We start from the raw sequence: 12,033 nt of genomic DNA, 5'->3' as shown, positions 1-12,033 counted from the left end.
CGACCCGAGTGTGCACTAGGGCCCCCCCTCCCCGAGCTCAGCTCAAGGGTTCAGAAAGGGAAAAGCTGAAGCCACGCTGAGCTTTTAAGGATAAATAGGAATTAGCCAGATGATGGCTGGGGAGGGGAGGAGGGGAGAGGATTTGAGATGGAAAAGAAGTGAACATATGTCATTGTTTCTGGACATCTTCAAGGACTCCATGGAGAGACTAGTCCTGGTTATTAATAGTCTTGTAATCCAGCAGGACGTTGCAGAAATCTTTTTTTAAAGATTTTATGCACACACTGCATACACAAGGCTACATGGTTTATGTCTATACAGATACTGAAAAGAAGAGAGATGATTTAGCTAGGTCTACAGAATGTTGCATTTTCAGGAAAAGGAAGATTTCTGAAAAATTTAGCAAAACAAACTGCTAGGAGCTGTTGGAGAGAGAAGGATGAGGAAGGCCAGCAGAGTTCCCATCACACAAGAGCTGAAGACTGTAGTAACAAGAACAACAGGAAGAGTAGCTAATGACTATCGAGGTTTTTCTGTGTGCCAGTCACTGTTCCAGGCACCTGAAGGCATTATGTCATTTAATCTCACATCATTTCCACAAGGCAGGAAACGTTATCACTCCCATTTTCCAGGTAGGACACTGAGAGGTTGAGTGAGTGCTCAAGGTCATACAGCAAATGACAGAGGTAGGCTTCAAAACCAAGGCACCTGGCTAGGGATGCTTCCCTCACCACCAGTACGCTATTCTACTTCCCCGTGAAATATGGAGACACTCTGGAGCTGGTCAGTGGGGAACAGATGCAAGGGGCGGAGGAGAAATGACTTGGCTCAGTTCCAGCTGTTCAAGTCCAGTGAGTGATCTGTGTCAGTTCTGGGTGTGTATGATGCAATCAGTGCTGGGTATTTTAAAATGGCCATTCATGCCGTCAGGAAGGTTGAAGTCACGGCTTCACTGTGACTGCCCAGTGGGCAGAGGATGACTGGGGGCTGCTTACACGAGAGCCCTGCCAAGCAGGCTCGTGTCCAACGTGAGCCGCCGAAGGGACAGAGAGCTTCGGCAGGTTGGCTCCTCTGCACCGCCTCCCGCTCGCAAGGCTTAGGAGCAAGGGACTAAAGATGGGACACCTGTCCCAGGAGCTTGCTGAGGGCTGAGTCCTGCCAGAGGCATCTACCCATCACTAGGCACATCTCTACGACTGCCTGGCCGAGCCAACCCACAGTTCAGGGATGCTGACACGGGGCGCCAGTGCTTACTTCCTGGGTCCTCTTTGAGGGCAAAGTCTTACTTCAAATGAAAACAAATTCATGTATGGGTTCAAGAGTCGGAGAAGGGAATAATTCAATACACACACTCCACGTCCAAAGGCAGGCTGCGGAAGGCCAGCCCGTGCTAGGGGCTGAAAAGCACAGCAGGACGAGGGTGAGGAGCTGGTGAAGATACCTCCGGTGGCTGCTGTGAGCTCGGTCCGGCGGACAAAACCCAGGTATCCCGTTCGAGCCCAGAGGGTCTGAGCAGGATCCCCAAAGCTGAGGCGGGTGTTGAAATGGTCAGCTTGAAGAGTCTCACTGTCATAGATGGTGTAATAGCCACTGGCTGTATGGGGACTGTTCACCCAAATCTACAATGAGAAAAAGCACCGGTCACATTTCGCCAGAATCAATTCAGTTCTCTGGGACAGATGATTTTGGCTTAATTAATTAATTAATTAATTAATTTTGGCTGCACTGGGTCTTAGTTGTGGGATCTTTTAGTTGCAGCATGTGGACTCTTAGTTGGGATGGGATCTTAGTTACAGCATGTGGGATCCCTGACCAGGGATCGAACCTGGGCCCCCTGCATAGGGAGCACGGAGTCTTACCCACTGGACTACCAGGGAAGTCCCTCTTTTGGTTTTTTAATCTCATTTTTATAGTAACAACACAGCTGCAACAATAAAGGCAGCTGTCAGTTATCAAGTGTTTACCATGTGCTGAACAGTATTATATGCCTTACCTCCATCAATCCTGACATATATGACATGGCAATACAGTTTGTACTACTGTTATTCCCATTTTACAGATGAAAAAAAAAGGAGTTAAGTAACTTGCCTAAGATGCAGAAACTAGGAAACCCACACCCAAGCCTGGGTGGCCACAGAGGCCGTGCTCTTAACCTTGAGGCTACATTGTCTCCCTGGCTCATTTCTTTCTTTCTTTCTTTTTTTAAAAAATAAATTTATTTATTTATTTATCTTTGGCTGTGTTGGGTCTTTGTTGCCGCGCACGGGCTTTCTCTAGTTGCAGCGAGCAGGGGCTACTCTTTGTTGTGGTGCACGGGCTTCTCATTGCTGTGGCTTTTCTTGTTGAGGAGCATGGGTTCTAGGTGCACGTGCTTCAGTAGTTGTGGCACGTGGGCTCAGCAGTTGTGGCGCACAGACTCTAGAGCACAGGCTCAGTAGTTGTGGCGCACGGGCATAGTTGCTCTGCGGCATGTGGGATCTTCCCGGACCAGGGCTCGAACCTGTGTCCCCTACATTGGCAGGCGGATTCTTAACCACTGCGCCACCAGGGAAGCCCTCCCTGGCTCATTTCTCAGCCTCTTTCAGAGTCTCACAAATGCATCAAGGGATCATTTCTGTGCTCTGAAACTAAGTTACAAAGACCGCAGGAAAATACTACAGGCTATTTGAATTTATAATGTAAACACAGCAATAGCCAACAACGGTAATAAAACTAGTATTCACTGTGTGACAGGCACTGTTCCAAATGTATGACAGATACAGGTATTAATGCATTTAATTGTCACACAATTCTACTTAGGTGGGTGCCATTATTACTTATGGTTGAGGAAACTGAGGCCCAGAGAGGTTAAGTAACTTGCCCGATCACAAGCAGCTGGTAACTGGCAGAGCCCGGGTCATCTGCCTCGTGCACCCACAACATTGCTCCCAGTGAGCTATGAGATGAGATATCAGTGTCTCTCAGAGATTTGGGGGGAAGAAAAATTAAGTCTTAAATATTTTTATACTAATACAAAAATGGATACATTTTGGAATAAAATATAAAATTTGTATAAATTTTAAAAATTTAAAATTTGTGGCTCCTTTTAGTTCCACTCCTTAATAGGTGGGAACAGGTGGGATTTGTCCATTTTCCTTTTCAGCTAAGGTTATGTCAGTGGACCAATCTGGGACTAGTTCTAGTTTGGGTGCCTAAATCTTCACTCCATCTTGGTCTCAATCTCCCCTCTGTCCATTTCAGTTTTGAGCCTTACAGAGAAAGATGAAAACCCTTGAAAATTCACCATGAGGGAAAAGCTATATCCACAGTTTCCTGACTTCTAAAATATGAACCCTAAAGTCTTTCACTGCTGACTTTTCAGAGTAAAGGGGAAAATTATACATACCTCTCCCAGGTGAGAGTCTCCAACAGGTCCTTTGGTCTCTGGATTAACAATAACTACTTTCACTCCAGGTAAAATCTAAGAATCAAAGAGAAAACACAAAGACTGGGTTCAATTAAATCTAATGACCTCTAGGAAATGCAGTTCCCCGCACCCATCTCTTCAGTGAGGTGAGGGAGTGTACAAAGGCAGGAGCTGAGATGGCGCTCATGCGATCGTGCTCAGTGGAGACAGAGGTATAACAAGATTCAACCTCAAAAATAAACCGGAGGGACTTCCCTGGTGGCACAGTGGTTAAGAATCCGCCTGCCAATGCAGGGGACATGGGTTCGAGCCCTGGTCTGGGAAGATCCCACGTGCCATGCCTCAGGGCAACTAAGCCCGTGCTCCACAAGTACTGAGCCTGCACTCTAGAGCCCGCGAGCCACAACTACTGAAGCCCACGCAATGGAACGAAGAGTAGCCCCCGCTTGCCACAACTAGAGAAAGCCCGTGCGCAGCAACGAAAACCCAACACGGCCAAAAAAAAACAAAAAACAAAAACACCCCACAAAAAACAAAAACTAACTACTTCTACACACAGACCTCCTTCCCAATGGTTAACAGAACAAATTACCTTTCCAGACTCTGAGAGGAGCAGACTCTGGGGGGCACCCCGTTCCACAAGACGAACCCTGCAGAAAAACAATATTTACAACCTAAGAGCCTTAAAAAAAAAAACGACTGCACCGCATCTACCACAGCTATATACACTGCCTCCCCAAACCTCTAATCTATCTCTCCTCACGTTAGAGCAGAGCTTCTCAAACTCAGCATTACTGACATTTTGAGTCGGATATTTTGGTAGAATTCTTTGTGAGGCACTATCCTGTGCACTGCAGGATGTTTAGCAACATCCCAGGCCTCTACCCACTAGATGTCAGCAGCATCCCCTTGTTGTGACAATACATATGTCTCCAGACACTGTCAAATGTCCTTTGGAGGACAAACTCTCCCCAGGCTGAAAATCACAGCACTAGAGACGCTCTACCTGTGCAGCCTGGGTCACTGCCACGGGCCACACCGTGAACACAGCCCAAGTCAGTAGGACTCAGGAAAAGGTCCCAGAGCCCTCCGCCAGGAGCTCCCCTTGGGGCATAGCTACAACTCACCTGTGAGCTGATGAGGAGGAAGGCTTTTAGTCCTGGGGCTCAGATAAAGTGTTGTTTCAAAAACCCTACTCTGCCTCATTTATTCTGTCTGTCTCAGTTATTTTTAAATTTCCAGAGGAAAGAGTCTATCCATTTTAGTGTAATTTATGTCAAATGTTACAAAATACCAGTATTACATTTTAATATTAGAGAACAGTGCAGCAACTGTGAGAATTAAAGCTTTCTTCTTAAAAATGTAAACCTTATTAGGTATTAATAATGAAAATGAATTCCTTCCCTTCTCCCATCCCCCCGGAAGACACCAACAAAAGGAAGGAGTGGGGAGAGCTGGCTTTCTTGAGGCTCAGAACTTTATATGCTTAGGAATGCTAATAGAAAATAAGCATAACCAATCTACTGTACCTGTCATGTCTTAATGATTTCAGATCTACATACACAGTAGTTGGATCAGGCCCTGAGGTTCCCTAAAGAAAAATAAATGTATTGTTTATTTAAAATTAACTGAATGGTATTTCCACATTTTACATTTTCAAATCAAGAAATAGATAATTCAGTCACATACATGAAAAATCCAAACTCTATTTTGAACGCTCACCCTGTCTTCAACCAGATGAGGCAGGGCTATAACGAAAGAGACTCCTGGCCCAGCTTTCTTCTCATCTTTCTTTCCTTTCCGCCCCCAGGAGAGCAGGCTGGGGGCCGAAGCAGCACTGAAAGGTTACCAGGCTGAGGAGGGTCCTCAGCCCTGGACTCAAGGCAGGGATGAGACAGACCAGCATCCATGGGACTTTCAAAACCAGCACTGGCCCAAGCTGGCAGCAAGGGGCCCACAACGGGCTCCAAAGTTAAAGTGTCATGATGCTGCTCCAAAGTCATCCGACCACAGACACAGAGGACCTGCAAGCATCCACCCATTTACGCCACCTTCTTTGACTCTCACTCTTGTCCATGTCTGTATTTGCCTTACAAGCTCCCAAGCTACATAAAATCAGACTCAGTTCTTTTCTGTTATTTCAGCCTCTTTTCTGTTATTTACCCACCAAGATAACATGGCAAAATTGCCATCTGGCTGGAGAAAAGAATGCAGGCTTATTTGTACTTCTTTTGCAAAAAAAAAAAAAAAGGCGTAAAAGATGGAGGAGACAGAAAACAAAGGGTAACATATAAATAAAATTCAAATCGGACTCAGAAATCTTCTCGACTCATCGTCTCGGACCATAAAACCACTACTGAGAGTAAACATTTACATTAGCGCTCAATTGCCGGGCACGGCTCCAAGTGCTTGGCACCTAGAAACTCAGTGGTTCTACAGAACGACCCTGTGAAGCACGATGCTACCATGTTCATTCTACAGATGGGCAAAATAAGGTACAGTGAAGTCCAAATAAAAAGCCCAGAGGCCTACAGCAACTAAGTGGCAGCCTGTGCTCTGAGCCTCCCACACAAGCAAGATTTCATGACAGTCACCTGCAAACATATCGCTACATTGACTCTTGATCCAAAAGTGGTGCTGACAGCCCGAGGGGACAGACCGATGTCCTTGAAGAGCTTGGAGAAGGACTGCTGGAGAGCAATGCGGGGCCGCTCCTCAGCCACCACCACACACGTCCGGATGCAGGAGAGGTTGATTCCCCTGGTCTGTAAGACACCACGCACGGGAGCTGAGGTCAGCAGGATCACAGAAGTGCTGAATAAGCAGGGCCACTGCTCTATCTCTTTGGTCAGGAAAAGCCAAGGAACTCTGTGTTCTCACCTCAGACACCCAGAGAACAGATATGCATTTTCAGAAAATGCCAAGGAATTCCACTAAAGTCATTACCAACTGGTCAATCTGCTCATTCTCTATTTCTTTCCTCTTTCACCTAAAAATCTTAGGTTTTCAGCAATATATTTTTAATCCCTCTTCATTTCTGTACCTTAGATTTCTCTCTATTTCAAATGCAGAGATGGGACTGAGAGAAAAACAAATTTAGCAACATAGATATCTAACCTCTTATCTCTTTTTTTCATTCTTAAGGTTACATTTCTCTACTAAAGAAAATTCAGTGTTTTTTGACTCTCATATGCCAGTTAGACATATGATCGTTGGATACACTCATGAATGAGCGACCTTATCTCTGGGGCAGTCACCAATCTCTGAGATTCTCAGGGCTGCAAATTCTATTGGGAAAAATCCTCTTGGAGGTCACAGTTTCTGTTCATCTTCACATAAAGTCATTTCTGTTCAGCCTCCTAACCAGTTTTACCTTCTTCTCCACAATGTAAGAATCAGAGTAAACTCTGAAAGAGTGCATTAAACTAGAAAGTGAAAGAGATAAACTTCCTGAGGTTTACAAACAGCTGTTTGCCTAGAAAAAAAGCAGGCAGATATGTCTGGCCAGCCCAAGGTGGGGTATCATCACGCCTGGCCCATTTCTCTCAGGACTGTCTCCTGGTTACAGCTGCTTCTTACCTTCAGCACCTCCACTTGGTTTCCAAGCCCCTTGGTGCAGAGCTCCATTACTGAATAGGAGCAGAAAGTGTCTCTTATTTTGTACTGGTTGACCGTGGAGAGCCAGAGGAAAAGGTTGTTTTCCAACTCCATAGGAGGAATTAAGACGGACTGATGACCTGAATAGACACTGCAATGAAAAATGGCAAGAGATGACATTATCAATTCATCCTAGAACACCATCAATTCAGCAAATATTTACTGAGCGTGAAGGACAGGGTTGGGTCATATTAGATATAAAGGTCTAAGAATCAGCCTTGTTCCTATGCAACTCACAAGATACAATAACTACAGAATAAAGCAGACTGTGGAAGGTGGTAACTGAGATGTGAATAAAGGCCATCAAGATCACAGAATGACGAGCAAGTCATTCAAACTGGGAACGCAAGGGGCTGCAGGTGTTTCACTGAGTCGGCGACAGTTGAGCTCGGGCTTGAAGAATGAGTAGGAATTTGACAGTGGCTGGAAAAATGGGGAACCTGGTGAGGGCATTCCAGGCAGAGGAAGAGCATATGCAAAGGCACGGAGATATAAAATTACATGGTGTGTGTAAGGTTGTCAGAAATAGGATTCCAGAGTGAAATACTAAAGCATAGAATGCCTGGGGAGTGGTGAGAAGTGAAGCCAGAAGGGTCAGGGCCAAACTGTGAAATCACTGATCTATTATGATATGAAGGAGTTTAGAATTTACCCAGCAGGCTGTCACTATAGCTTGAAGTTGGGGTAAAGCTAGTTACACGGAGGGGGGATTGGAGACACGAGTCACTGAAGGCTGAGAGACAGTTAGGAGAGGCTGCAATAGTCCAGGTGAGAGAGGATGAGGGCTTGAACCCTGACAGTACACCCAGGATAAAAAGGAAGGAATGTCAGAGTCCTATATCGTATGTACAATCTCCAGCCATGAATCCTCAACTTCCTAAACCTTGAATATAGACCAGAATAACTAGGAGCCCAGGAATCCTGTATTAAAAAAAAACACTGGAATTGTGGTCTCCACCTCTGGAGATCTAGGTTAGTATGTCTAGGGAAGCCCCATTATTTTTTTTTTTCATAGACCCCTAGGTGATTCTTATATAGATAGGTTTAAGAATAATGGAGCCAAAGGATATGGCATTTAATTGGAAGTGTGACATAAAGATATAGAGTTGAAGATAAAGCCCAAGTTCCTAGTGTGGGCCCCTAGGTGGACGACCCCATCCTAAGAAGAAGGGGAACACAGAAGGAAGATGTTGAGTTGAAGCATTCATGAAGATGCCCATCAAGGAGGTGAAAATGCAGGCTGAGATGAGGTCCTCTGGGAGGAGAGTAGAAGGAGTTGGGATCTGCTACCCCACAAGTAACAATGTGGCCAATGTGCTACTTTCCAGCCACATGCTGTCACCCATCTCATTACATTTCTTCCTGCCAAGCCTAGTGGGTGCATTCTGGCTGACACAGTACGACATTTCACCCAAGTGTCATCCTTCTACTTGGCTCTGCTTCTACAATGAGGATGACAGGATGGAGCACAGAAGAGGTAGTGAGATCACTGCCCTTTTGTCTGAGGCATAAAACTAATAGAAAGAGGGAATACAAACAAAACCAGACAAACATCGGAGATACATTAGATGCACAAATTCTGGAAAACATCAGCATTTTATTGAAACTTTACCAAATTAAGGGAGCAAATGGAAGGATGAGATGGTCATAGCCCCAAAGATATTCCCATGCATTCTGTTTCTTTGCTTTTCCATGCCTACCTGCAGAGACACCAGAGTGCAAAGCCAAGTCCACAGTAAGGGTCAAGGCAGATGGCGATCTGCCGAGAGGAATACAACTCACACTGGAGCTTGATGGCTCTACAGAGAGCATTGACCGCAGAGTGGGACATCTGGAAGGTAAGGAACATGGAACAGGATGGAACTGGCATCCCACAGGCAGAAAAGCAGCTCTAATGATAGTTTTGAGAGGCTTCCATTCCCTCCAACTCCTCAAAATGATGTATATTTTTCATCGCTTCAAAAAGCCTAATCTAAGTCTAACTGAAGGGTAAGTCTATCTGTTAATTTCTCAATATTGAGTTTTATGAAATACGAATCTATGACTTCATACTGGCTTGAACTAACTCGTGTTATCTGTTAGCTTCTATGCTAGGTTCAGAACACTTCATAACACAAATTCCTTGGGATAACTTATTCCGGAAGAGCCAATGCTTTTATTTAAATATAGCAGTGGCCCTTGATCCTCTGCCTACTGGTCTCTGGTACAACCAGCTGGCCTCTCCATCTGAAGTCCCTGGGGCAGTGGTCATCTCTATTTTTTGCACACCTGGCACTTTACCAGCATCCAGCGAGAGAGTAAATACAACCCGACTACTCTACCTTCACTCCCGTAAGCATGCCAGTTGTGGAGACACTAAAATCAAGGTACGCCAGCATCTCAGGAGTGGGTGGTTTGTACAGCTGAGGTAACCTTTTCCTGGGTAAATCATCTGCAAGGAAAAGAAGAAACTCGATGTCAATCAGACACGTCGACAACAAGATCCTACTGTATAGCACAGGGAACTATATTCAATATCCTCTGATAAACCATAATGGAAAAGAATGTGAAAAAGAATATATATATATATGTATAACTGAGTCACTTTGCTATACAGCAGAGATTAAACACAACATTGTAAGTCAACTACACTTCAATAAAAAAAAAAAAAATCAGACACGTTGGAATTCGAAAATCATTGCTCTTCAACCGGTCTTCTGTGGCTTTGCTATGGCCACACTTGGCTTCTGGGATTTGCTAAAGCTTAGGCTTCTCGTGTTTAACCAACCAGCTCACATATGTCACTCCTAGAGGAGGGTTGGGGTTGAGGGCACCAATAGACAATACAAACAAGGAAACTACATCAGGCAGATGTATTTACTAGATGATTAGTGAGGGGTAATATAACATAGTAGCTGAAAACACAGGCTAAAGAAGCAGACTGCCAGTGTTCAAATCCCAGCTCTGCCATTTCTCAGTGATGTCATCTTGATGTTATTTAACCTCTTTGTGTCTGTTTCCTTTTCTCTAAAGTGGTAATAATACCTGCCCTCCCAGAACTGTTAGGAAGTTAATTCATATAAAGCACTTTAAGACAACTCAAGAAGCTTTACTTGTTGTTATGCTGGTTTCAAGTTAAAGTTCATTATTTACAGTTTAGTACATGTCACAGTAATCATGGACTGCTTTAAAAGTTGGACAGTTTTTCTCCAAGGTAACATGACTGATTTTAAGAATGATAATCTAGAATTGGGAATTATCTTCCTTTGCTCTTTTATGATAACCTCTCCCTTCCCTCCAAATTTGCTTTATAAGTATGTCATATCCAAAGATATCAAGGATGTCTCTGTCCCCAGCCATGCCTCCTCAATGGCTCCTTTGGCTTTCCAGATCAAGAAACGATTCTGACTCTGACTTTTCAATCTCTGTATCATTGGGCACTCATCTCTGGTCAAACCAAAGACTTGCTCTATCACCTTCAACCCACCTCTGTGTAGGGAAGGGCTACTCAAGTACCTAAAGAAACCTTTCTGTTGTCTGTATCACAGACCACATTCCAGGTCTTCCTGAAACGTGATTGAGTCCAGTAACCACAATAGATCTACCTACATCATTAACACCAACACAATCCACTTGTGTTCCATATTATAAATGACTTCATCTATATCCTTAAGTAACAAATGTAAAAAAATGTAGCTCAGCATCTGGACACAATAACCATAAATAGATGTCATCCCTGTATTTAAATCCACATAAATGTCCCTGAAGTGGACACTACGTGATACTTACTGAAAACTGGTAGGGAGGAAATTAATGGTTAAGGGGCTGGGAGGGGAGCCAAACTGACTGGGTCTGAATTTCAGTTCTGCTACTTACTTAACCTCCCTGTGCATCAGTCTTCTCATCTGTAAAATGAGGCTAAAACTGGCACCTATCTAATAGGGTTGGTAGAAGGAGGAAATTAGGTAACACATGTTAGACGACTGCCACATGGTAAGGGCTCAATAAAAAGTTAGATGTTGTTATTACTATGATTGTATGCTGGTGCTTTACATTATGTCATTTAACCTTTATGACCCCATGAAGTAGTTACGAGTAACAGAGGATGAGGATTTACACCTGTCTGCCCAACTCCAAAACCCACACTCTCCCCTCCACCACCATCTCCAGCTACCCCAATGTCTTACCCCCTTCTTTAGTATGAACACCATCTAAAATTCATACACTTTATGGTTTTCAAAGTATTTTCATATTATGTTGCATTTGATATTCTCAATAAATATGTGAGTCAGGCCAGGGGAGATAGTATTTTAGGAAAGGGTAATCTCAGACAAGGTTATACAGAAAATAAGGACTGAAGCTTGAACCAGAACCAGGTCTTCTGAGTCCTAGTCCAATGCTGTTCCAGCTCTATCACATCTGGAAGTCAAGGGTCAGATCTTCCCCATACTTTATGTAGCCCTACATGTCTATGGTCACATCTGGCACAAACACCTAACCACTGTTTGACGATGCCAAGAGTAACAGCAAGCCACGTTTTGTTTCCAGAGTTCTGGCACACTGTGATCTGCTTCTTTGGATCTGGATGTTGCAGTATCCAGTCCTTTGGTAACTCAAACTGAGTGGATATTAAGTTTTGCCTCTGTCTTAGCAGGTGGAATGGGCTGTAACAGAAAAGCTGTGTAAACACCTTTGGCACGAGAATCTAGGAAATCTCGGGGACTGAATGTTCTTGCCCCCTCAATGCCTCTGGAGAAATCTCCCTTTCACCTGTGTCAATGATAGTTGGCCAGGTTTTCACATCCACAGCTGCTGCTGCCTCTCGGGACCTCAGTAACCTCATTAGGGTCTGTGTGGTGAGAATGCAGGCTGCTTTGCTGACCTAGAAACAAATGGACAAAAATAAGCACCACGAGGCTTAGCCCCGTGTAGCACCATAGGCTCTGGCTGCTGCTAAAAGCAACTCGCACATCATCCTGGGACAGGGCAGT

General features: G+C 44.4%; 1 protein-coding gene and 1 non-coding gene across 4 annotated transcripts in view; both read right to left on the bottom strand.

The window, feature by feature from the left end:
- The window catches only part of DIP2B (disco interacting protein 2 homolog B), a 236,204-nt gene that overhangs the window by 3,863 nt on the left and 220,308 nt on the right, over positions 1-12,033 (bottom strand). For all 3 annotated transcript variants that reach the window (XM_036865024.1, XM_036865022.1, XM_036865023.1), the window contains 9 exons: positions 11,813-11,924; positions 9,385-9,494; positions 8,764-8,894; positions 6,986-7,154; positions 6,001-6,171; positions 4,936-4,997; positions 3,999-4,056; positions 3,386-3,460; positions 1,442-1,619 (listed from right to left, as the gene is read on the bottom strand). In XM_036865024.1, the coding sequence (XP_036720919.1) occupies positions 1,442-1,619; positions 3,386-3,460; positions 3,999-4,056; positions 4,936-4,997; positions 6,001-6,171; positions 6,986-7,154; positions 8,764-8,894; positions 9,385-9,494; positions 11,813-11,924 (1,066 nt within the window). The remainder of the gene's footprint in view (positions 1-1,441; positions 1,620-3,385; positions 3,461-3,998; positions 4,057-4,935; positions 4,998-6,000; positions 6,172-6,985; positions 7,155-8,763; positions 8,895-9,384; positions 9,495-11,812; positions 11,925-12,033) is intronic.
- TRNAR-CCU lies at positions 1,805-1,877 on the bottom strand. The gene has a single exon. It is a non-coding gene; the product is annotated as a tRNA-Arg (tRNA).

Source organism: Balaenoptera musculus, chromosome 10, assembly GCF_009873245.2.
Source record: "Balaenoptera musculus isolate JJ_BM4_2016_0621 chromosome 10, mBalMus1.pri.v3, whole genome shotgun sequence".
Classification (NCBI taxonomy): domain Eukaryota; kingdom Metazoa; phylum Chordata; class Mammalia; order Artiodactyla; family Balaenopteridae; genus Balaenoptera; species Balaenoptera musculus.
This window is presented reverse-complemented; position numbering and strand designations above follow the sequence as displayed.